General features: G+C 37.4%; 3 protein-coding genes across 4 annotated transcripts; 2 read left to right on the top strand and 1 right to left on the bottom strand.

Moving 5' to 3' along the window:
- The first annotated feature begins 1,757 nt into the window (after nucleotides 1–1,757).
- On the top strand, nucleotides 1,758–5,229 carry LOC117790915 (adhesion G-protein coupled receptor G2-like). 2 transcript variants are annotated; one of them, XM_034630527.1, is made up of 2 exons: nucleotides 1,758–2,956; nucleotides 3,895–5,229. In XM_034630527.1, the coding sequence occupies exons 1-2, from the start codon at nucleotides 1,939–1,941 to the stop codon at nucleotides 5,037–5,039; spliced, it is 2,163 nt and encodes a 720-aa protein (XP_034486418.1). In that variant the 5' UTR covers nucleotides 1,758–1,938; the 3' UTR covers nucleotides 5,040–5,229. The 2 variants fall into 2 exon arrangements, with proteins under 2 accessions (XP_034486418.1, XP_034486417.1); XM_034630526.1 differs by having other exon boundaries at nucleotides 3,892–5,229.
- An 820-nt stretch (nucleotides 5,230–6,049) lies between these two features.
- LOC117791439 lies at nucleotides 6,050–7,001 on the bottom strand. Its single transcript, XM_034631193.1, has 2 exons — nucleotides 6,796–7,001; nucleotides 6,050–6,734 (listed from the first exon to the last, which is right to left on the bottom strand). The coding sequence occupies exons 1-2, from the start codon at nucleotides 6,814–6,816 to the stop codon at nucleotides 6,351–6,353; spliced, it is 405 nt and encodes a 134-aa protein (XP_034487084.1). The 5' UTR covers nucleotides 6,817–7,001; the 3' UTR covers nucleotides 6,050–6,350.
- Nucleotides 7,002–15,482: 8,481 nt separating this feature from the next.
- LOC117791980 (adhesion G-protein coupled receptor G7-like) lies at nucleotides 15,483–18,174 on the top strand. The gene is made up of 2 exons (XM_034631926.1): nucleotides 15,483–16,836; nucleotides 16,901–18,174. The coding sequence occupies exons 1-2, from the start codon at nucleotides 15,585–15,587 to the stop codon at nucleotides 18,088–18,090; spliced, it is 2,442 nt and encodes an 813-aa protein (XP_034487817.1). The 5' UTR covers nucleotides 15,483–15,584; the 3' UTR covers nucleotides 18,091–18,174.
- The last annotated feature ends 8,329 nt before the right edge of the window (nucleotides 18,175–26,503 follow it).

Here is a 26,503-nt window from a genome sequence, read left to right as displayed (position 1 = left end):
TGAAGTTGACCGACAGAACACATTTGTGCACTGGCAGCAGAATAGAAAATAGCAAAAGGTAACTCGAGCAAAATGCAACATAACAAAATGTATCATTAGTTTATGCCAACTGAGTAACAACATGGCTAACATGAGCATGACTTTACGAAAATAATGATTTGCATTCAGCTCAATCAAATTGTGTAGTTTGTGACTTTATGTAAAGGAAAACTTAACTTGATTTCGGCTAATTTCAATTCAAATGCAATTGGAATGAATTTTAATAAAATTATCACAATTTTAAAAGTTTAATTCTAAATAGAATAAAAATGTTTAAATTTTGTTAAGCCTAATGTAAGTAAAAAGAATATATTTAAAAAGGTATTGATAAAATAAAAGAATAGTTTTTATTGAAAGTATCAAACGAAAAATGATTTAGAAACTTATTAATATTTAAAGATAACAAAACTGTTCTTGTGTGATTATTAAATATGTCAACAAAATATTTGCTTGATTAGAAAATCTCAAGTAAAAATATGCTGGAAATAAAAAATCCCAATTAAATATTTGCTGGAGTACACAATTTCAAGTAATAATATGCTGAAGTATAATATCACGAATAACAAAAAAGTGGATATAAATATCGCAATTAAAAATTTGCTGGTAAGAAAAATTGCAAGTAAATTTTTAATGATTGGAAAATATGTCAATTAAAATTCTACTGGTAGGGAAATAAATAAATAAATATTTGCTGGTGCTGAAACATAAACCAGTACCAGTAATAATTTATTAAAAGCTTGAATTTTCAAGCATTTTAAATGTCAACTGAATAATTTCAACTAAAAGTACAATTAATCCAAAAATAAGTTGAGACAGAATTGAAGCAGCTTTAAAGTAATTTACTGTAGACTTGAACCCTCAACTAAATAATTATTTTTTGCTTGAAAAACTCCAGTATTTAAAAATTTATTTATATCTAAAATAACAGGTGCTGACTAAAATATTTAATCAGTATTTCCAGCCCTGATGATTATCATAAATTATCACATAGCTCAAATATAAATTTGGATGATTTTACCTATTCCGCACCTGTTCATCGAGAAGTAATTTTTATGAACCAAATCACTTGACCGCCAATCTTTCAACAGAAAACAAAACAAAATCGGAATCGGAATGATCTGCCCTGACAGGCAGCAAATCTTGCTTATCTCAAGAGGCTTTCGAAAATATCAATAGGTTGTCGACAACTTCAAACAAGGGACGCGTTGCTCATTACGAGAATATAAAATGTTGTTGTTGTTAATCGACAGATAAATACTTACTCGCAGCAGAGCAGAGGGGGGAGGTAGGGGAAAGGCAAGCAAAGCTTAGCTGGACCAGAGTTAATTGTCTTGACACAGAACAGCTACCGATTGATCTTGCACTTGAGTTTAAGATACTCGTAGAGCAGTCTACACAGAGAGCTGAAGCAATTGAGAAAAACTTGCATATAATTAGTTTTTTATATGAATTTATATTTATTTATGAATGAGATGCCGAGTAATTACGTAACTCGGATAAGCGCATCTTTGCCAAGTTCGTGAATTTATTGCTATTAATTCGCCAGATAGTTCATTTTTAATATCGCACCAACAGTCGAGCGTGGATCTTGAAGGGGCAACAACGTGACGGATCAACGGTTAAACAGATTAACGGACTCAACAATGAGTCAAAGTATAAACAATCATCAGATTTAAACAGATTCTGACAGAAGTGGAAGCAATGCATTGGCAGTTTTTGCTTATATTCAATTGCTGGCCAGGACTGGAAGTGTTGGCCCTTGTAAGGCTCGCTGAGTTGGCCAACACGACTTGGAGAAGTGTCCAACTATTCCCTCAACTGCAATGGCAGCCAAGGAATCATACCACATTGAAACCCATAACAATTACACAATACGTGCAGCTGGAGTTGGTGAATGTCATGAATCCCAATGCATATTGTGAGGCAGAGGATTTTCAACATGGCTACGAAATGGAAGCTGCGAATGGAAGTCGCTTTATCAAGTTGCATGTGAATCACTTTAGACGTACGAAAATAGGAGAGTTGGCGACAATGCGGGACATGTGCTTGGACAACAATGGAATGCCAGTGCGGAGATTATGCGAAGCCAACAATGCAACTGCCACCTGGAGGCAGCTCGTCAATGTGACTTGTCGAGCGGGGAGCAAGCTGAGCAGAGGGCTCAACCAGCTGCGCGAAGAGATGCTCGGGGAAGTGCACAAACCGGTCATCTTGACCAAGGTCACAGACTTATTGAGTCAGGCTCTTGGCCAGCTGGCTCCCGTTGATGTCTACACTACGGCGCAAATAATTGTTTTGCTCGTGGATCAGCGGGTGAATGATGCAGCATTGAGTGCGGATTTGGTCAACATTTGTAGCCAGCTAATGTCCAGTGATAAGCATGTGCTGCTCTTATCAGCAGAGCTTAATGCGACCAACACACTGCTCAACAAATTTGAGGATTATATGGATGCACTGCCGCAACAATTCGTGCCCAGGGAGAGCTGTGGCAAGACGATTCTCCATGAAGGTATTGAATCAGCTAATGTTGCTGTGCAAATTGTCAACTATGCGAATATTGGCGTACAAGCTCTGATAAGCAGCAATCTGAGCGTATTCTATGTGAATCCCACGTGTGATAACATTACTGGAATGGCCATTTACTCAGCGACATCTAAGGACCGAAGATCTGCGGGTGGCGACTTCTGGTATCGCTTTCTATATGCCAACGAGAGTGTGCATAGGTTAAGGAGTGAGTCGGATCTGGAGACTGCCACATATCTGCCAGAGCAGCTGTGGCGCCAGTTGCGAAACAGAGGCGCCTCCTATTTGGTCTTCAAGATCTATGCCCACGATGCGCTGTTTGTGGAGACTTCAGAGCAGCGCATTCGACGACCAGGTGGTAAAGTGTTATCCATAACAATTCCCGGATTTGAGGGTGAGTTGAAGCAGTTGAATCTCTGTTGTTCTTTCGATACACTCAAAAAAATATGCCATCCTAAAGTTAGCTACGACCGTACTTGAATTTATACCGTTTCTTGCTTAAAATTTTAAGATTTCTGTGTACTAAAAATCTTGAATTAAGTATGAATCGATCTTAAATTTAGAATTCTGACATCACATTCCTATGGCAGCTATAAGAAATAGTAGTTCGATTTTATCCAAACTTAGTCAGTATATATAAGACCATGGCTAATATCTAATCCGTGAGTCTCGTAAAGTTGCCTCCAGAAACAACTGAGTTATTTGTACTAAACGAGTCTAAGATTTTTTTGTACTTAAAATAGTTTTTTATTAAAATTTAAAGAAAGTTAAAAATAAGAACGTTTCGTATTAAAAACAAGTACGTTTTGGGATATTTCTTTTTCATTGTCGAACTTTAGAATTCTCAACTGGTTCTAGCGACGCAAATATGACGTTAAGCTTGGATCGCTGCTAAAATCAGCACCTATTTCAAAAGGTCGCTAAACAAGAAAATACACAATAATTTAATGGTATTTAATTTTGGTATATTGCTTAATTTTAGTGGACATACTAGTGTATGTTTAAGATTAAAATTAATTAACTATGACAATGTTTTGTACTAGAAACAGGTACGTTTTGGGTTTAGTTCCAGATTTTTCTGTACTTAAAGTAGTATGTAAATTTTTTCAGACTTGAATTAAACCCAAAACGTACTTAACGTATCCCCGAAAAATCTCATTTTAAGATTTACGTACTTGCGAAAACGGAACTTGAAATAAGATTTTTGTTCTCAACTTAAGAAATTCCGAACTTAGACAGCTTTTGAGATCGATTGTAATTGTAAATGGCCTGTTTAAGTACGGAAATCTTGATTTTTTTTCTGAGTGTACGATTTATGCGTTCTTTTAGCAGGTGAATTACCCGGTGCGTTGCCTTTTGTGCTACGTAAGCCAGAGCAGTTGGACGCAGTTGGTGGCTGTGGCTACTGGAACTATGAGACGTGGTTGGACAACGGCATCACGACTTGCAACGACAGCAATGAGTGGGACACCACTGTGCTCTGTCAAGCCCAACATCTGACGCAATTCTCCTTTTTAATTGGCGGCAGTTACTGGCAACAGGAGCAACAGGATGATGTCCAGCTTCAGTCACATGAGCAGCTGCTGGACATGCTCACACTTGTGGGCTGTGGTCTTTCGCTCTTTGGCCTGCTGGGAATCTTTTTAACTGCGGCACTGGTCAAGAAGTGGCGGGATCAAGCCTCTACGAAGGTGCTACTACATCTATGCCTAGCACTCTCCCTGCAATTGTCATTGTTTGGAGTTCTCAGTGTTGACGATTGGACGGCGCAAATTTCACTGGAACAGGACTGGAATCGCTGTTTGATTTCGGGAGCAGCTCTACAATACTCAGTCCTGGTCATCTTCAGCTGGATGCTCATCATAGCCTTTCTGCAGTTCCAGCGCTATGTCACGGTAATAGGCGTGGCCCGCCCACAACATTATATTCTCATATCAGCGATTGTAGCCTGGACTCTTCCACTACTGCCCACATTGTTGGTCGTGCTGCTGGACGATAAATCGTACAAGCCAACGGAGTATCAGCTGAATTCCCACACAGCCATGTGCTATCCCTCGGGCTATGGCTTGGCCTTTGGTGTTGTATTGCCCATCGCTCTGATAACTATTGTCAATTGCTTTATGATGATCTGCATTGTGTATAGCATTTATCAGGCTTTGAATCCCCGGCGCCAGTTAATTGTTCAACAGCTGCGTCTCTCAGTGTTGCTCTTCTTCTTATTGGGACTTAGCTGGATTTTTGGTCTTTGCAGTTATCTGCACCTTGGCATAATATTTTCATATCTCTTCTGCCTCACGGCTACACTTCAGGGATTTGTGCTCTTTGTCTATTTTGTACTATTAAATACGGCTAACAGACACGCTTGGCTAAAACTCTTCTGTCCCAATCAGATGAGGATGGACGTGCCGAGGCGTTCAACGGAATTAAAGTCGATGACCACATCTTCAACTAATTTCTCAAGAAGAACTCAGTCATAATAGAGTTGTACCGAATCGTTCGGACTAAGGATCTATTGAACTAATCCCCAAAGTGAACTAATCCCCTTAAGCCGAATGTTGCCACTCCATTAAAAACTTCGTTCTGATATGATTTTTTTTACCTAAAAAAGTTAAGTAAATTTCCCAAAAGAGGTATTCGGAATAAACCTTTAGTAAAATGTTTACTTAATTCTGTCTAATTTCGAATTTTTAATTTTCATAGAGTTTATTAATTTTTTTTGGGATTTTTTCGTTTTTAAATTTTAAATTTGCAAGCAGCGCACTGCTTTCTGCTGCATTCAAACTGCTTGCACTGTGAGCCTGGAAACTTAGCAAAGACACAAATCCAAGCGCACAGTTCATGAGTCACTGTATGCTAAAGCGTGGACACAAACCAGTTTGCGATTTAGTTATAGCTTCAACGTTATTTACTTATTAAGCAAAGACACAAGCGTTTGAACCGGTTTGAAGTTTAGAAATCACTGTGATAAGAATATGTAAGAAAAATTTTGTTTAACCAGTAATTTTTAAAATAAAATTTACGCAATTCCCATCTGAAAGTAATTAATTAAGCCCAGTTTTCTCGGGAGAAAGAAGTTTTAAGCTCTTGGAAGTAAAATCAATTGCTTACATCTTGAGTTCGTTTGGAAATAAAAGAAAGTCTAGCATAAAACTGAATAAAAATAGAAAATTCCATTTAGGTAAAGCACTTAATGATAAATTAATGCTGCTGGTCTTTGCGTATGTTGCCAAGCACGACCTTATATGGCAATTTACTGCAATTCTGTGCCGGGCTTGTTTTGCCGCTTGTCCGGTTGTCGTATCGTTGTCCGTGCCTTTTAATTTATAGCTTCTAAATTATGTAAATGATATGACAAAGTTAATTTTTGGTGAATGTGTTTCTGTATTTTTGAATAGTCTGTGAACATTACGCGTGGTGCGTGGCTTCGCCTTTTTATTATTATTTCTCATTCCGTTGCTTCGAGGCTGAAAACTAAAAAGGCCGTAACTCATGATTATTTTACGTGTATTTTCGTACATTTGTATTTGTGGGGCACAAATTAGTTTCGACTTAAATTAGAATACCGACTGTTAAGCTAAGACTTTACTGTATAATGAAGAATTAAAATATCATTAAATTATATTATATAACCAGCAGTAGGATTCGAGCAAATTAAACTCATTTACTGGTTGCCGCTGCTCAGAACCGAGAACGGCATTCCGCAAACTGAAGCCTCATTTGAATAACAGACGATGCCGACGCCGCTGCTGCTGCCGACGTCGCAGCCGCTGCCGGTTGACGTCTCCGAGTCAGCGTATCAACAGCAGCCGCAGCGGTATGTATGAGGTTCCGGGTACCACATCCCTGCCCTCCGGCAAGAAATTCATTGCATAGTTCTTTGGCGTGGGTGTATTGGGTGGCACAGCATAGTCCAAGCTATTCAGCGAAGCGGCAATCACTGGCTGCCAATAAGGTTGTCGCTGCACTTCCGCTTTTCCCTGCATCATCAGCGTTCTGGCGTTCTGTCTATCCGCCTCCTGAAAGCGCTGCAGATGTCCCAATACGATGCGACGCAATGCCGCCATAGTGTTAGCACTGGGCGCATTATAATAATATGCCTGTCCCTGTGCCTGTGTCTGGCGGTGTAAGTAGCTCAGATTGGCGGCAGAGACGACGCTCAGCACAGATATCAGCTAAAAGACAAATGACAGTCCATACAATGACAAATTGCTGCCAAACTGTTATACAACTTACACAGAAGCACGTCCTATACATGACTCACTCAATGCCGTTTGTTATGATTCACAAAATTCTGGAGCACTCGACACTCAACGCTCAACACTCAAATCTCAACTCCCGACACTCGACAATCGGCAGACGTTCTCCCAGCCGCAGACTAGTTGGCTCAAACGCCGTTAGGTGACTGAAACATTCGCTCCGGATGCCAACGCGTTTCAAGTTCAGGGGCTCCGAGCAGCGGCAAATGCATTTACATAAATTTCTAAACTGGCCAGTGCCAGACAACAACCATCTCCATCTTCATCTTCATCTCCAACTTTATCTACTTCGCCAGCTCCATGTTCGCATCAAAGTTGTTCAGATAGTTGCTGTCGCTTTATTTTTAAAAGTTAATTCTTTTTTTTTTTGGGCTGCCAACGCGTCACGTGATTTATGCAAATATTCCTCTCAAGATCAGTTTTTAATGTTGCTTTTTATATTTCATTTAGCTAGCTTCCATTTCAGCTTGATCTTGTTTTGCCATTGTTTTTGTTTTGGTTTTTATAACTTTGACTTTATCAATTGAATTTAATGGATCAATGCGCGTAGCTAATTCCCAGGTCTCAAAACAAAGCCCGCATAAAAACACAATGACAATCACTGAAAATTTCACAGCTAACGTGTTCAGATTTGAGACAGATTTGTATTATCTGCAGATCTATTTTGGAAATACTCGCAACTATGATCTTTCAGTGAGCTTAGACATCGAGGCGACGGCATTATAATTATGCAAATAGCACTTAATGTCTCTGCATATATCATTTTTGTGGCTCTGTGCCTTTAACACGCCCATGTAGGTATTAATTTTCAACATTTAATTTACATAATTTTTGATTTCTTTTCATATTTCAAAAGACGTGTGTCTACAGGTTAACACTCCCTTTGTAGAGCTACAATAGCGATCAATCGATGAACAAACATATGTATTTTTATATTGATTTTTAATCGCTGCCTCTTTATATTGTCCAACAAACAAAGAGATTTGATTCGACATCTATATCTAGAGCTGAATTCGCTGCACATTATTCACTATTCACTCATCGACTAAATTGTTAGTCGAGAAGTGTGTTTGACAACTTAACCATATTAAGATTGTTATTATTTTTTTTTTTTTTGCCATTTTTGGCTATAGTTTGCTCATAATTATATTCATATGCCCAATAATAATAATAGATACTCGTATTTATTCATTTCGAAGTTTTTATTTCAAATATTATGGGTGTATTTACTTTAAAGTAGACTAAATATGGCAACATATAGACATACTAAGTTGTTCTATGGAAATTAATGATGAAATTTGATATTTATTGTCTATGCTATTGTTATTGATTTCTATAAAAGCTTATTAAACTTAATGTGAATCAATTTTAAGTTTAATATCCATTTATATGCAATCAATAGTTAGTTTTGTGCTAATGATGATGCTCTTAACGATTTTATATGATGCAAATAAAATTGTAATTTTAGTTTTCATATGAAATATGTGCTGAAATTCAAGTAATCGGATTTTGGCATTTAAATTGCATTTATTGATATCGCACATTACAAAATACAATTACCTAATGGCATTTGTCTGAATTGTAAGCAATCTCTTCAATTGTTTCCCCTTGTTACCGCAAATGAATACGTGGGTATTGTGGCAGGCACTTTGTCTGTCTGTCTGTCTGTCTGTCTGTCTGTCTGTCTGTCTGTCTGTCCGTCTGTCCGCCTGTCTGTCAGTCTATTTGTCCGTTCATCGATCCATTATTCTAGTCTTTCTCCGCAACTCATTAACTGCTACAGACGCAGTTTCTGCTGGAGGTGTGAATCCTTGACGCAGTTGAAAATCAGTTGGAAAAAAAAGGCAAGGAAAATAAGGAAAACGGAAAGCGGAAAGCGGGTAACGGGTAACGGGAAACGGAAATGATGCGCAACGATGGCGTCAGCCATGACACTTAATTAAAGCGCTGCATTGGAATTGATTTAAGCGAGTGTATTACGTCGTAATTAGAATTTGCCATCATCTAGATTGTGTTTCGTTAAACATGCCAACTACTCGTCTCGTCAGCTGCTCGTCTGCTCGTAAGTATGCAATGAATTGTGGAAAGTGTTATGAAAGCGATCAAACGCACTTAATTGCTATGTAAATTATTTGTGCAATTAATTTAACAGCTACCTCTCATCCTGGCATACATGATGATGTATTCTCGCATCCTTCGACGCGTTCTTGTGTGTGTCATATTGATGAGGGTCCTGTCTGCACAGACGCCCAGCAAATAACCGAGGCAATACTCATATATATTTCATATGATACACAAAGCGCAAATCATAATTATCGTAAAGCTGAAGCTGTCTGCTTTTTTTATGCATCCATTTCAAGGGAAACTCCTTTAAATGGGCTGACTGACTGTGCTGTAATGAGTTAAATGGGCTTTTGAACTAAAGCCAATTGAAGAGAGGCATTTTATTTGATAGGGATACGGATTTGCCAGAACTGATGAGGGCCTTAAACATGATGTGGCGAATGGAATGGCAAAAAATTGAGGCGGCCTTAGCACGCTCATATTTTATGCATGACCAGTTCTTGCTGGAATGTGGAGTGGGCGAAATGCTTTCCAATTGACTGAGCACACTACTACTCATCCAAGTACTCACGTGCAAGGACTCAGACGCAAAATGTTGGCCATGTTGGACAGTCGACCATCTCTGGGTGCGGTCAAGTTGCGATTGCCATTTGTTGGGCGCGTCCAGGACGCGTTCCAATAAACTTCAAGTTATCGGGTTAATCAAATGGATCATCGATTTTATGTTACAGCGACACGAAATCCTGCACAGACAAAAACTCATTACTCTCCAAGGCTCTGACGTATTTGACTGCGAAAAGGTAGACAAAAACCAAAGAAGACCCAAATAAGCAGTGAATCAACACTGAAAAGCTAATTAAAATAGTTGCAACGACTCAATCGGATAGCTGACAAAGGCAGATTTACCTTTGACCTTTCGACCTGCGAATAATTAATGGTGTGCACAGGTAAACATCATTCATCATAATGTGAATTTTAAGTCAAACTCTTGACGTTTTCATTTCAATTGTTTGGCGAATTGCGAGAGTATCTTTCACTTAATGTAGTATATATAGATATATAAATATGAATATATGCTGCTCATTTGACATAGTTCCCAAGAGTCACGTTAATGCGGCATTTGTTTACCGGCTCAAAGCACTCACTTGGCTTTTAGCGACTCTCGTCTCTCGGCTTATACATAAATACATTAAATATGCAAATTCTGAATATATAGCGACTCACTGCTGTGTTTATCTATGTGTTGTATGTATATCATGTACTATTTGGCAATTTTGTGTTGGCACACTTAAAGCTTGAATCAAATTGCGGGGCAGCTATTGCACCACCTTTTTGCTTTTCAGGATTTCCACTGGTTGATGACCCTCTTGTGTATTTGGATTCTGTTTTAGTTTGCTGCAAACTTGTCCATCTGAAATTGCTAAAGTTTTGCACTGAATGTAAAAAAGTTTTTCATGTGTATTAATCTATGTGTATTGTTGTGCACACCTCAGATAGTTTAAGCTTAGCTGAGAAAATCATATGCTTGAATTTTAAAATATCTATTTAGTTGTAAATGAAAAACAGTTTTTGAAATTAAATAATGCATTTAGATGCATAAAAAATAATAATAATTAATTCAAAAATAGTGATAAATCTAGATAAATAATTCAGGGGTCCAATTCTATTGAACAAATGTGATTTGTATAGGATAAAAATATGACTTAATTAAATTTGTTTCATGCTATTGCCAATTAAACATTGTTTGAATTTCAATTGAGCTTCAACTTTTAGAGCAATGCTCTTTGACACATTGAAATAAGTCTGAGTAGAAAGTTAATATTTATTATTTATATACTACTGCGTCAAAGTTTGATTAAAGAACAAAGTTCGTAAATTTACATAAAATGCCAACGACAACATTCTAGCCAACTGTTTCACTTGGTCATAATCATCATACAGTGCCGCATAAAAGTAGGCAACTTGGTCGCTAGTCCAACGCCTGAGGACTCGAGTGTAATCAAATTAATATCATGCTCGCACTTAAGCAAATAAAAGTAATATGCTCTTGCTCTCTCGAAATTATAGCACTTATGAAGCACCACTTTGGCAGACAGCTGGGAGACAGAGAAAGGGAGACTGAGAGAGCGAAAGGGAAACAGAATGCAGCAGTTGTTTCTCTTATTTTTTTTGTCGTATGTATTTATCTTGTGTTGAAAACCTCATCAGGCTTAAGCACAGCGCTTAATTACCCAGCAGCAGTGTGTCCTTTCAGTGTGTGTGATGTGTGTTAGTGTGTCTCTGTCTCTGTCTCACCATCCTTTCCATCTTCCGTGTCTGTGCGTGCTGTATTACTTAATTTGCCTACCCATCCGTCACGTAGACAAACAAAAGCAAGTGTTGCCGCAGAAACCGCAACGACACGAGCGTAAGACTCGAGAAAAATATATAAATAAAAACAGCGAATCAAACCGAAACAAATCTAAATTACGGTTTCGGTCCGGTGCGTACCAAAATATGAAAGGTCTCAGGTCTTAGCATCGAAATCAATATTTGGTAGAATATAGACGATAATATTTTTTTTTAAGAATTTAATAAAATTTAAATGAAGAATGATTTAAAATGCCAAATCAACACCAAAATGACATTCCGCTTGAAAATCGGTTCAGTTTTGATCAAGTTATGACAGTATGAAATTGGTCAGACTGCGGACTTAGCCAATTTACAAGTCAAAATTTTTGTTCAATTTCACATGATTTTTTACAAAAAAATGAAAGGTCTCAGAATCAAGTTTAAAGTGTTGTTTTATACTAATAACGATATAAGGAGTTGATTAAAAGTGAAAACTTGAGATTTAAAATTTTGAATTTTCGAAATATCAAAGGGGGGACCCTTAGCATCGAAATCAATATCTAGTAGAATCTAAAGGAAAATATTTTTTTTTTAAGAATTTGATAAAATTTGAATGCAGAATAATTTAAAATCCCAAATCAAGAACAAAATGGTATTCCACTTGAAAATCGGTTCAGTTTTGATCAAGTTATGACAGTTTGAAGTTGGTCAGACTGTGGATTTAGCCACTTTACAAGTCAAAATTTTTGTTCAATTTCACATGATTTTTTACAAAAAAATGAAAGGTCTCAGAATCAAGTTTGAAGTGTTGTTTTATACTAATAACGATATAAGGAGTTGATTAAAAGTGAAAACTTGAGATTTAAAATTTTCAATTTTCAAAATTTCAAAGGGGGGACCCTTAGCATCAAAATCGAATCTTGGTCGAAAATAATAAAATTTTCTAAATGAACAAAAATTGAATACAGAATGAATTTAGAGGCCAAATCATGATTAAAATGACATTCCGTTTGAAAACCTAATCAGTTTGATTAAGTTATGACAGTTGGAAGTTGGACAATTCTTTGACCTAGCAACTTTACCACAACCATACCGGTACGAACGATTCGGTATTCGGTTCTTGACTGAGAATTTTTATTCGGTTAAGGTTTTAGTTCCAGTACTAGAAATGAAACGGTTAGTTTCGGTTAACGTTCCAATGTTATTCCATGAATAAAATATATAAAATAATAAATGTTTAATATATACCGTATTACCTAAGTTAAGTTAGGCTTACGGGTCACGTGTACGTAGCTCATTAAAAGTCAAGGTTTATTCTGGTTAATAGTTAAACCGTTGACCTTTTGGACGACAGGTGCCAAACAAAGCCTTCACCATAATTCTATTTGCAGTATCAACTTTAAGCTATTTTTAGGAATCCAAACGGGAGGTCAATGTGTGTTTTTTTTTTTGCTCTTCTCAAGGTATTTAAATGGTGCTGCTGAGTTTCCCTTTCCTCTTACAGCCTGTCAATAAAACATTTTTATACGAATTCCCTGCCGTAATTCTTTCCAAGTCATTTACCTTGGTTAAGCTTTAACTTTTTAATTAATGCACCAGCTGGCGAGCAACTTCTTTCTTTAATAACGTTTTTATACTAAAGGCGAATAAATTCAAGCTTACAAATTGAACAAACATACATACATATAGAAAATTGGAATTTCTTATAATTATTCCCAATAACTTTGCTCTGCACAGATTTCAATGTAGAATCTTCCTTTGACTTGTTCAATGGATCCCTACAGGTTCCATTTTAATGAATACGTCTACCTGTGATTTTGCCTTTGTCTGTGTATCTGTAGCTGTGTATGTGGGTGTTTGTCTGTGTTACTTTTTTTTTATTCAATAAAAGCAAATGGGACAAACCCATTTTGAACGCATTCCCATAAAGTCCTTATGGTTGACGAGGCGTTTAAGTACTTAAAAGTCAGCGTAACTTTTCCAATTTTTATCGAGCAAATATAATGCGTGTGCTTAAATATAAATGGTGTGTGTGTGTATGTGTGTGTGTGTGTGTGTGTCACAGTCGTTAAAAGTGCTTAAATATCGATACGGATCATTGAATGGCAGTGACAGTTAAATTTGATCCGTGTTCAGGCTTTACAACACTGGAGTTTTGTTGAACTTTGTTATTGCTGTTGTTGTTGTTCCTGTTGTTGGCTGGCACTGAGTACCCGACACTCGAAACGGGGCACTCTTACTTATTTGTAGCCCCAAGTTCTGTTGAAAATCAACCCTAATCACATTTACTCGGCCATCTAGCCGAGCTGTTAACCTTGTCAAGCGGCAATGCAACAATGCAGTAACTCAGTCAACGTTGTGGTTAAGCGCTCTGGGAAATTTATTACTTACGCTGGTCGCTCGATCCCCGTGACCTTTCCCTCGAACTTGCAACAGTTGAAGGCTTGCTGAGTGATTTCCTTGGCCGCGTAACATCAACTTGTTTGCGCAACGTAAATGAACAGGCTGTCGGATTGCCGGATTGCCGGACTGTCGGTTACTTGTTGCTCCCACTGTCTGGTCTGGGTTATGGTTATGGGTTATGGGTCATAGTCAATGGAATGGTATGAAAGGAGCTCGACATAGTTTATTGACTTGGTGGCTTTGCAATATAGAAATCTTAGCCGATTGTTGAAGTCACTAATTGGCATTTGGTTTCATTAATTAAATACGATTTCAACACTTTATTAGACGCTTTTGAAATCCGGTCCTATTCATATATATACACTAAATAAAAAAATAACCAACTTCTATAATCAAGAACATTCATCTTAAGTATTTTGTTTTTAAAATAAAAACATTTTAAGACCATTTTTACTATTACTTGGAATATTAATCTAAAAAATCAAAGTTCTTAATACAAGTATAAAAATCTTAAATTATTAGGAAAGTATAAATATGTACTATTTCATATAAAAACAAATGTTGATGCTCTGGTTAGAGAAACTGGTTCGAATTTCACTCGTACCAAATTAAAATAACATTTATTAAATTACCAAGACAGAATAAAATATATAAAAGTCTAAAAAAAATAAAAATACATATAAATTTAAAAAATCATTTTTATTTATTCATTATTATAAGAATAGGAACTTGATCTTGTTTAAAATGTTGTCAAAAACAATATGTGTTTTCTTAATCTAAGAGTTTTATGTTCTTCACGCATTTTTTAGACCAAAATTCTTAGTTCTGAGACCAAAATCTTGATTGTAAAACAGTTTTTTTTTTATCAGTGTATGGCCTTATCCGTGTATATTAAAAATATTAAGATTCATGGACATGCCTATGCTTTGAAGACATTTGAAGCGAGTGAAGCCACAGAATTGGATAATTCGCTTCGCTTTTGCACGTCTGACACATGGATAAATTTTCTCTATGTCAGCAATAAAGAAAAGTGAAAATGCCGAGCAATAAGTGTGACACTTTTGATTGAAAGCAAGGACATGTGTACATAACCATATGTGAGTGGGAACGTGAATTGTTCTGACTGCAACTCAATCAAATTCATACCGACAATAATGTATATAAATAAGAGTTTGTACAAATAAAGCATAGAATCGTCAAACTCGTGGGCGTCTAGTCAAAAGCTTTTGACTGATAATTGAAAACGTGTCAACAACTTAACAAGTTCCGCATATAGAAAACTCTGCGCACAGCTTTTATGTCCTTGAGAAATACGTGCCATGAGACGCTGCTATAAAGATTATTGAGAGAATGCTCCTGCTACCTACAAGGATTAGCCAAAGGCATTGAACAGTGGATTTTCTTGTCGCACAAAATGCTAAAATCTAATTTTGTGATTTTGTAAAAAATTATATCTTAACATAAAACAACGACGATTTAACATTTAAATATAATGAATGTAATATTACAATATATATAACTGAACTTGTCATGTGTGAATTGATTATTTAATAAAGCTTTTGTGTAAATACCCCCCTCGGTGGGGAGCAATTACAAACGTGTAGTTTCCTCTTTTGTTGAAATTTGCAGTTTTGTGCTAATGACAAATCAAACAATCGATTCGAACTCGTTTGAAGTTCGCACCAAACGTTATCAGGGGCAAAGATAATACCAGAAACCGCGAAATTTGTGGAATTGAATTAGTAATGTTCGAAAGTATTAACGTTCGAATGCGATAAGCGATCGGGCCGGCAAGAGATAACAACAAAACGAAAACGATCCACAACCGACTGAATGACTCTGAGTTACAATTGTTTGACAGTTTTGCGTGATATTCACAGAGAGTCGGACGCGGTAGAAGCTCGTTTATTGGTGACTGTAACTACCAGACAGTTGTGCATTTATCGGTACCTGAGTCACACTTGGACAATGAATTTTGTGTTTGCCGCGACGCTGTTGGCATTGGCCATGACCTTGACAATCACAATCGGAAGCACCGAGAGCAGTGAAAGCGACGAGGAACTGGACGACTGTCCAAAGCAACAACTGCTCTGCCGGCTACAAGGAAACAGAAGTAAACCAGAGCGTTGTCTCGACAAGCGATTCAGATCAGACACAGCTGGTCTGGTCTACTGCAATTCAATGCACTGTAAGCCAGAAGAATTCCAGCATGATTATATTGTGCGCAATCACGACCAGACGCCGCACAAAAACAAATGGAAACGGGCCAGGATTGGCGAGTCAGCCACTCTACACGATGTCTGTCTGCGTCGGAACGGTCTTCCCGTGACCCGCAAGTGTCAGGTGAAGGATATGCGTGCCCAGTGGGAGCCCATTGATCAATGGTCGCGAGTGGTTTGTATGCGACGCTTCCGACAGCATTCAATCAGTGTTGATCTAAATAGTCTACATGATGACATCTTGGAGGGCAAGCGACTTACCAACAATACTCAGGGACGTCGCAGTACGACGGCTCTTATGAGAAACATGTTTCAACAGCATGATAGGACAGTTCTTCCAGCTGATATCCATTTGACTGGCCAGGTGTTCAGTGAACTCATGGAGCAGCCCAAAGATGGAGCTTTAAGTGTTGATCTGGTCTGCATTTGTCGCGAGATCATGTCCAGTGATGAAAAAGTTCTACGTTTATCAGCAGAACTCAATGCGACCAACTCCCTACTCAATAAATTTGAGGACTATATGGATGCACTATCTCAACAATTCGTGCCCAGAGAGAGCTGTGGCAAATCGGCTATTCAAGCGGCAAGTATATTTGGTGAATCAGCTGAAGCCGGTGTGGAAATTGTCAACTATGCGAATATTGGCGTGCGAGCTTTGATAAGCAGCAATCTGAGTGTATTCTATGTGAATCCCTCATGTGAAAACATTACTGGCTTGGCTATTTACTCCGTGCCAGCTCCAGACCGAAAGCATTCCGACAGTGGCTTCTGGTATCGGTTTCTTTACTCCAGCGAGAGCGTGGATAAGTTAAGACGGGAGTGGGATCTAGAGGTAGCGACTTACTTGCCAGATCAGTTGTGGCGACAGTTAAAGAACAAAGGCGCCTCCTACCTCATTCTCAAGATCTATGGCCATGATGGGCTCTTTGTGGAGACTTCACAGCAGCGTAGTCGACGACCACGCAGTAAAGTACTATCCATATCAATTCCCGGACTTGAAGGTGAGTAAATCGATGATTTATTCCTGTTTCTGGGCTAACAATCAATTATTGCTGCTCCTGCCAGCTGTGACTTTGCCCCAAGCACTTCCCATTCTGCTTCGCAATGAAAATCATCGACAGCCGGATGAGAGGGCGAGAATATCAGGCAGTGGCTGTGGCTATTGGAACTATCAGACCTGGCTGAGTGATGGAATAACGACCAGTGATGCAGCGGATATGCTACGGGATCCAATTATAGTCTGTCAAACGCGGCATCTGACGCAGTTCTCATTTCTGGTGGGCGGAAGCTATCGCACCGATGACCTGGGCAATGAGGTGCTGGTTAGTCCAATCAAAGAGCGAGTTCTCGATATCATATCCATTGTGGGCTGTTCCTTGTCCCTCTTTGGGGTGTTTGGCATCTTTCTGACGGCGGCTGTGTTCAAGAGTTTTCGCAGTCAGGCCTCCACCAAGGTTCTGATGCATCTCTGCCTGGCAATGACCCTGCAAATGGTGCTCTTTGTCTTCATCAACACGGACGACATTTCGGAGCAACTGGTTACGCAGGGTTATATCACTCCCTGTGTAGTACTAGGAGCTTTACTTCAGTACTCTATACTGGTACTATTCTGCTGGATGCTTATCATCGCCTTTCTGCAGTTCCAGCGCTATGTAACTGTGATTGGCATTGAGAGACCAAAGCACTATATACTGAAAGCAGCTTTAGTAGCTTGGTTGTTGCCTCTATTTCCCACTTTGCTGGTGGCCTGCATCGATCCGCAATCGTATCTGCCATCTAAGTTCCAACTTGATACAGACACGGGCATTTGTTATCCCTCTGGCTATGGACTCACTTTCGGGGTCGTACTACCAGTTACGCTTATAACGGTTGCCAACCTCGTCATCTTCGTCTATGTTTTCTACAGCATTTCCCATTCTCTCAGTCAGAGCATTCATCGAGCCGAGCGCAAGTTGGTCAGCAAGCAGATTCGCCTCTCAATTTTACTCTTCTTCCTGCTGGGTCTCTCCTGGATCTTTGGCATTTTTGCCTTCATGCAGGCAGGCGTCGCATTCTCCTATCTCTTCTGCCTCACGGCCACAATGCAGGGATTTGTTCTGTTCATCTACTTTGTTGTGCTTGATGAGGTCAATCGCAAGGCTTGGCTGGGACTGATTTGGCCAACCAAGATGAAAATGGATGTGCAGAAGCGTACGACGGAGCTGCAGTCGATGACTACAAGCTCAACCAACTACTCAGGCAGATCGGTGCATTAGGAACTGGTGCCTGCTTCATCAACATATCGAACAAATTGTCATTTGTAAAGTATTAGTAAATTAAAATTTATGTTAATATTAAATGTTATTTCTATTGCAACGAAAATGGCAGCCTTGACATAGCACCCCAACGTTGCCACTGTAGTTAAGAGTTGCCACACAAGTTAAGCTAAGAAGCGACTCTGCAAGCTGGCAATATGGCCTCCTTCTTTTTATTCTTCCTCTTGCCGGTGTTCTAAATAAGTGAAATCTTGAGAAATAAACGACATTCTGACTTAAACATTACCATTTGTGTACTTTTTGATTTTTCAGGACCCTTGGAAGTAGGTTTTGTGTTTTTGCCTGCTGGAACTTTTTACTTTTACATTATTACTTTTGTTACATTATTATTATTCTAAGTGTTGACCATTAGTTTCCACTTATCAGCTTGATTAAGCCTAAAAGATTGTAGATTACAGATGAAAAAGGAATTTTAATAGGAACCAATTTTAAATATATATTTACCGTATATTAAGAAAAACCTCGGCATACTTTCAGACTGATTAGTTAAATGAGAAATATTTTACACAAAGCTCGTCATACTTAAGGCCTATGCACTTTTGTTATATTACCTGATATTAAATGTTATTATTAAATGTAATTGTAGATTACAGGTGAAATGGAAATCTTAATGAAAAGCACTTTAAAATATATATTCACCATTTATAGAAAATGAGCTCGTCTTGCTTTCTGAGTGCTTAGTCAAATGAGAAATGTTTAACCCGAAGCCGTTCAATAGTTCAGCGTTATATATATATTTTTTTTTTGTATTTTTATCTGAAAGTGCACACATAACAACAGGAAAATTTTATGTATCACTCTTAACATATTTTCTTTTTTGGTGTTTGAGATGACGACATTTGCTTTATGGGCGACAGAAAAAACACACATCCTGTTAGCATAACATGAAATGTACATTTACTGCACTTTCGCAAACTTTACTTTTTGACAAATGGGCAGCTCCTATCTTGATGGCAAAGACAGCATATGTGAAGCTGAAAGCAGCAGACAGTCTGTTAAATGTTTATATTAATGTGTGTCTTAAAATAACCTGTGTTTTGGGTTTAAAAATCCAATAAAATTTTTGTATGTTGAAATAATGCTTTTGTGGAATTTTTGAAGCCAGCAAAGTCAATGAACTCGACTGCAAAAGCGAGCCAATACCTAAGTCAAGTTGAGCAAAAATTGGCAACAAGTCAACAATGTACAAACAATGTCTTAGATGTGTGCATTAAAGTCAACGACTCGGCAAATGAATTGCAGGCCAAACAAATTAAATTCACCCTGACATAGCAACAAGGCAACAAACATTCTCAGAAGTCACAATCTTTTGCTATCTAATTACATTACATTTTGATGGCGACCCCTGTTAAACGCTGCGTATGAGTTATATTTGACGACAAGGCTCATTTTATTATCGGACTTAGTTGTGACTTGCCTTTTCCTTGGCTTTTCAGGTTATTCCTTGGCGTTCGTTGACATTAATTTTGCTCATTATGCGATTTATACGTAATTTCGGGTTGGATCAACACTTTGATTGCCTCTCTACCTAAGTCTGGGACTATATTTATAGCTATTTCGTGCAACGCTTGAATTAGCCAATTAATATAAATAATGTTGCAGATACCTTTACGTAGCCAATTATATGTATTATATAGTTTTAGCTATAAACTCATGGCATTAAAATTCATATAAATTTGTTTCTAGTTAGTTAAAACTTTTTTTAACCGTGTTTAATCTCAGGGACAGCTTGAAGTTTGACTGATGCTGCTCTGGGTTCACAAAAGTCTTTGTTTCAATAGGAATTTATTTTGTAAAAAGAAAAGCACATGTTCAGTGTTTTTATTCCCAGTCTCAGAGGCAGCCTCGAATCGCACAGTTATCTAAGCATCTTAATTGCACCTTTGAGTTTAAGTGTGCCTGCTCACGTATGAAAATGTGGCACTTGCCCGCAAAGTTGGCCTTACGCTTGTTGTTCTATTAAAATCAACTGATTACAATTTCAAATTTTTAAAGAGTGCCATTAAGAGAGAAATCTTATATGGCAGGCGATGTTTTAGATTTAATGCGCATGCGTTACACTCTCTTAGAGTCTTATGCCCCGCCTGCATTTAATAACGTCAAAGTTATACGTTAAGTATACGACACGTTGCCGGCCCTCGAAAGGACAGACAACAGTTTGTGAAGCCCAACGCATTTCCACGGTGTTTAGACGGAAGTGCGAGCTTCAAAAGTCCAATCAAGGAAAGAGAGAGTTGAGGAAAATAGGGAAGTAGGGAAACGGCGACTTAGAATCTTAAGATAAAGTGACTGATTCCGCTTATGCACTAAGGTCAGCTAATGGCACGACTTAATCGACTTTTATGTTATATATTATATACTAAAACGCAATTATTTTACATGAAAGTCAAAAGAAGAGCATGAATTATGTCTAGTCGTCCTTCTTTTAACCTTATAAATTGCTCTAGACGTCGCTTTAATGTGCATACAAATTCTTCAATTAGTCCCTTCTGCTCAGGTTAAAAAACCACACAATACCAAATTTTGTTGCTCTTACCATGCCAGCTGCAGTTAAGGAATTCGTTTTACCCTGCGGCTCAAATAAATTGAAATCTTTTGGCTGCGTCGCTTTAGGTGCCTTCTCAGACAACAGGTTGCTGAAATTTAATGAAATTGGGCATCTTCTCAGCAGTAGCAGCTGCTCTCGTCTCAATTCGGCTTAAATGCTTACAGGGTTATGCATAAGTAAGCAGATAAACAGCCACATGAGCTTACTTTTATAGTCTTGAGTTCAGACATATGATACTTAAAATTTTAAGTAGCCTTTTGATTTACTTTTGACGAGACAAGCATCTCTTCCGACAGGTTTTCTATTCAAATATTAACAACTTCTTATACCCATTTATATAAATAATAAATTGGTTTGATACTATAACTTTGCAGTTTATTTATATCAGGGAATAACATTGTAGCCGGTGTCGGAGCCCCTTAACCGGAACTAACCGTTTCATTTTTAGTACCGGAACTAAATCGGTACCGGTACGGTTGTGGTAAAGTTAATATGTCATAGAGTTGACAAACTTCCAACTGTCATAACTCGAAGAAAACTGACCCGATTTTCATTCGGAATGCCATTTTAATCATGATTCGGTCTCTAAATTCATATTGCATTTAAAATTTTTGCATTTAGAAAATTTTATTAATTTTCGATCATCATAGCCATGGCTCCACGTTAATGGTAAGGGTCCCCCCTTTGATATTTTGAAAATTCAAAATTTTAAATCTCAAGTTTTTACCTTTAATCAACTCCTTATATCGTAATTACTATAAAACCACCATTTAAACTTGATTCTGAGGCCTTTCATTTTTTTGTAAAAAATCATGTAAAAATTACGAAATATTTTGACTTGTAAAGTTGCTAGGTCAGAGCTGTGACCATCTTCGAACTATCATAACTTTAGTAAAACTGTACCGATTTTCTAGCGGAATGTCATTTTGTTCATGGTTTGGCCCCTTTATTCATTCTGTATTCAACTCTTGAACATTTTAAACATTTTATTATTTTCCGACAGTCGAGGCCATGGTTCTAACTTGATGGTAAGGGTCCCCCCTTTGAAATTTTGAAAATTCAAAATTTTAAATCTAAATTTTTCCCTTTTAATCAACTCCTTATATCGTAATTAGTATAAAACGACACTTTAAACTTGATTCTGAGGCCTTTAATTTTTTTGTAAAAAATCATGTCAAAATTAAGAAATTTTTTTACTTGTAAAGTTGCTAGATCAGATGCTTGAGCAACTTCGAACTGTCATAACTTTGGCAAAACTGTACCGATTTTCAAGCGGAATGTCGTTTTGAACATGATTTGGCATCTTCATTTATTTAGCATTAAAATTTTATTAAATTCGTTCAAAAAATTTAATTTCTCTGAAATAAAAAACGAAAACTGAAATATAACCTTTTACAGAAATAGTTGTTTCGAAACGTACCGAAACCGAAACCTTAATCTTTATTGGTTTCGTTTTGATTCTCTGATTCATATGTATTCTAGTGAAAATATGCTTATAACCTGGCTTCAATCAACAGTGATGGTTAATTTTAAATAACACAGACAAGACTTTATGAAGAATATAAAACAAAAGGGATTATCAAACAAAATATGATATTCGGTGGTATCATAAGCCAATTATGTGTCGAATGCTGCTCACTGAGGCTCTACCATTTACATTGTTGGTTAATATAAATTCCGCTGAGATTGTGGAGCAAAAGAGAAGCTGGAGCTAATAACCACACAGGTGGTACCATCAGTTAACTCTAATTGGATTTCTGCTGGATATGGACCACCCTGTATGAATGCCGGATTAATCTCATATGGGTTTTACAATTTTTAGCTGCCTTAATTTCACACAATTTGCATGGCAGCAGACATTATTTACACACATGAAACGCGAACTTTGACACAGAAGCAACGGCAGGAGGTCGAACTAGAAGGGGATACCAAAGGTGGCATATAGCTCGAAAGCACACATGCGGCCAGTCAGACAGTCAGCTTGTCTTAAATCTGTGTGTGTGTGTGTGTGTGTTTTTGGTAAGAGTTGGGCCAACTTTACACAGTTTAATTTAATTAGAGCGTGTGTCAGTCATGGCTGCTTCAGCTCCGACAGAATCTAATTTCATTTGATGAAGAGGCCAGGCCCAGCAGTTGCCATGCTTCGACTGACTGACATATGATGCTGTTTGCATAAAGTCTTAACTATATTAGCTAGCTTATTTCAAGTGCAGAGACTGTACGCCACAACATTTGCATAGACTTGACTGCAGCTTTTGATTTATGAGCTGATTCAGTTACATTTGATAGTTGAAGTTTATCATTTTAGCTTGAACTTTTCAAGACACACTTCTTTAACTAACCGCAATCCCATTGGCATTTGTGGAACTGGGATAGTGGCTGATTGAAATGGGAATTAAAATCCTTGACGCTTGTTTCACTCGCTGCAATTTTAATTAATTTCTAAAAGCTCTGAATGGTTCGTGAGCCACTCGCATATCACATGCTCTACAACCTAAACAAAAAGATTCAATTACAAATTCGTTTTGCTTGTTTTTTGTACCAATTTTCCACTGAGTGGGAACTTTTCCATGTACGCAGACTGCAAAACAAAGTTGCTCAAAAAACAAAAAGTTCGACAATAGAACGCTCTGATAATGCAGCTCAAACATTTCAAATGAAAAACCACTTAGAATAAGACAAAGAATTCTACTTGGAAATACAGCAATGACGGACGATAAGTTCAACATCCGTTTAGGGGTTGGCTTTCTAATGGCACAATAAAAGCTTTCCAGCCTTTAAGCCCAGCATAAACTTTGATGGCTGCACATGCATTTTGTAGCTTGTTTAACGACGGAAAAATAGGTAAATCGAGCGACTGAAGATTGATACGTGCGGTCACGTGGCCGGATTTACAATTTGTTGTACCCGCAAAGCGTAATCCATGGACATCAAGTTGTCAACACAGTTGTACATCAAATAGTTTGATTTTAAACCTGAAAACATTTTAGCTTGATGCTACAACTTTTAATTTCTCTTCATTTTGAATACCTTAAATGGGCACAATTGGGTTGAGTTAAGTTGGTAGCTCAACAACTCGTTCAAGGCAGGTAATACTGTACATCGTTTTCCTCTTTTGCCTACGTGACGCTGTTTAACGATGTTGCTTTACTTGTTCTACACGTTCTTTGTTTAACTTATTTTTACATGGCGTACATGTCGTATGTGTAATGCGATTCCTGTTGCATATAAGTAAGTAGATAAGTTCAACAATCATTTGACTCTTTTATGACTGCTGATGGCCAATTAAATTTCAATGATATACCGTAAATACAATTACATATACGCAACTCTGATCAATTGCATTTACTTATGAACAATTTTTTAATTACAATACATTATGCTTCCAGCGCATTCAGCGTAAAGGCAAACAAAATGTCCAACAGCGAAGCACAATAATCGACACGTGGCGCAACCGTAATTGCCACAGAATAAAATGTTTAATGACAGGGAATACTCAAGGGCTATTAATCTTCCAAATAAGGTGAACTCTTTCCTCTTGAAGTAGCAAAATTCTAATTAGACCCAAAAAAGATAGCTATAGCATAATACTTTCGTGGAAATTTGTTCTTTTTATAGCTTCTGCTCGTCCTTTTCAGTCATAGGGAATAACATAGGCGACTATATTTTTCTATACTCAATTTATTTAAGGTTTTTCATGCATAAATGTTAAATGTTGCAAATTGTCAATGTTTCTGGTTAATTCCGAGAGGCCACATTTACGTTGCTTTTAACAAGTGTACAATCCGAAAATTAATTTATATGAGTCCCTGAAAGGCCCTTTAAATGAAATGCCATTTTAACGGTTGAAAATGTTGGAAACATACTCGTAATGTCTTAAGAGCCTTTCGCACTCTGGATGAACTTTGAGTGTGCTGCAACACTACCAAACAGCTGATGCATTTTTGATGTTAAATCATTTCATAGTATATGTCTGCAGCTTTTATCACTTGCTTGTTTCACATTTTACTGCCATTTAAATACAATGAAAATGAACGATGAGAGATGCAAAAGTAAAGCAGATAGCGAAATATAATACGACTACGGGAAAGGGCAAGGAAAGGCACTCATGCTAGTAAAGTTGACTTCAAGGTTACGCAGCACCTTCTTCCCTCCACCCCTCTCTCATTAACTGCTGTTTGCGGTAGCTGATGCTGCACTAATTAGGGCCTGGCTCTGTCTTCTAATTAGAAGAGTAGCAATCAGATGCCAACTATGTTTATTCTAAAAATGGGATGACAAATTAAAGTAAATACAACTTTTTATCGGATTCTGAAACGTATAAAAATTGGACACTTTTATTACTAGTTCATGCTTAAATACCACCAACAACACAGCAGTTACTTAATCAAATGAAGTACTATTTGCAAATTTGTAACAGCACACAGTGCACACATCAGTTCATAGGTCAAAATAGCACTCATGCCATACCACATGTGTACTCTGATCTGGTGTTGTATATGTATGTGTATGTGCTGCACATAACACGCTTAGTTTGCCGCCCAAAGTTTTTCATATTAAAGCTTTTAATACAATTTATTTATGCCATGGAAATATTTACTAAATTGTTTGAATGCTTTGCTACTGCTGAAAATTCGCTAACGACAATCTAATATATATTTATCAAGAATTTCAAACATAACACGATCTAAATTAGCAAGTGCTCTTCTGAATAAACGAACAATTTTAGTTTAAATATTTAAGAGCAAATTCCATTGAAGTAAATGTGCATATTTAACTGAATAACATAATGAAGCTAATGGAAGATACAAGAAGTTTAAAGCATAGACAGACATAAATATTGTGTCTGTAGCAAGTTGAATTCAAATTTGCCAACATTGCCCAAATGCTAATGACAACAGTCGGCAAACACATTTATCTCACAGACAGAACTCTGAAATGTCAATCCTTTTTATGTACGAGGACATTCTCAAATGAAACAACAGTTGGTTCATTAATTTTTGAGCACTTTTTTGCCTTTTGACTTGCTACATGACAATACAAGCTCAAAAAAAAAAACAAACAAAAAATGCTTTGCCAACATACACTTCAGTTTCTGTTCCCAAATTGACTCAAAATCAGAAGGTCTTTTTGGCACCGAACTGTTTGATAAGGGTGTAATAAAAATGGAATAAATACAGACAAAGCATAATTTAAAAATAACATATAGTCAAATATGAATTTCGATCAATAAATATAAGTTTAAAGAAATCGTTTATTATGTGGTACAGGGTGTCTTTGCGGCCAGCTCGCTCTGCATTATTTGCATGTTTTTTTTACAGCTTTTGTACTTACATTACGTATACGCCATGTATGCTAAGTTCTTTTTCTCGCTCTGTGCATTCGACTTTGTTTTTGCCTGCCTGCAGCCAAAAAACCAAAATAACGTTGGCTTTCATTTTTTTACTTTACTCCTGTGGCTGTTTTGGCCAAACAATTCAGAGTGAGTTGCTGTTGAATCTGTTTTACTTTTTTATGTTGTTTTTGTATTCGGTTCTGTGTTCTATTTACTGTGTTCTGGAGCATTCATTACAGTTTCGACATTTGCTTATTTAACTGCAAGCCAGAGCAGCCTGTAAATATTGATTTTCCTTGTATGACTGAGTAAAATAATTTAGCAGAAAGAGGTGCAGCCTGTGTAGTGTAGACTGTTCAGCAATTGAACAGTTAAATCCTGTCAAGTCGCATGCCAATGCCAAGCTGAATTTGCGGCAGGCCGAGTTACACAATGTGAATTCAATTCACTTTTGTTTGTGCTCTGTATTC

This window comes from Drosophila innubila, assembly GCF_004354385.1.
Source record: "Drosophila innubila isolate TH190305 chromosome 3R unlocalized genomic scaffold, UK_Dinn_1.0 2_E_3R, whole genome shotgun sequence".
In the NCBI taxonomy this organism is placed as follows: Eukaryota; Metazoa; Arthropoda; class Insecta; order Diptera; family Drosophilidae; genus Drosophila; species Drosophila innubila.
This window is presented reverse-complemented; position numbering and strand designations above follow the sequence as displayed.

What these genes read in the sequence shown, in the direction of transcription:
- LOC117790915 (XM_034630526.1), top strand. Translation starts at nt 1,939, where the DNA reads ATGAATCCCAATGCATATTGTGAGGCAGAGGATTTTCAACATGGCTAC. An exon ending in AACAATTCCCGGATTTGAGG is followed by an intron (nt 2,957 to 3,891) that starts GTGAGTTGAAGC and finishes GCGTTCTTTTAG; the next exon opens with CAGGTGAATTACCCGGTGCG.
- LOC117791439 (XM_034631193.1), bottom strand. Translation starts at nt 6,816, where the DNA reads ATGTATAGGACGTGCTTCTGT. An exon ending in TGTATAGGACGTGCTTCTGT is followed by an intron (nt 6,735 to 6,795) that starts GTAAGTTGTATA and finishes TTTGTCTTTTAG; the next exon opens with CTGATATCTGTGCTGAGCGT.
- LOC117791980 (XM_034631926.1), top strand. Translation starts at nt 15,585, where the DNA reads ATGAATTTTGTGTTTGCCGCGACGCTGTTGGCATTGGCCATGACCTTG. An exon ending in ATCAATTCCCGGACTTGAAG is followed by an intron (nt 16,837 to 16,900) that starts GTGAGTAAATCG and finishes TGCTCCTGCCAG; the next exon opens with CTGTGACTTTGCCCCAAGCA.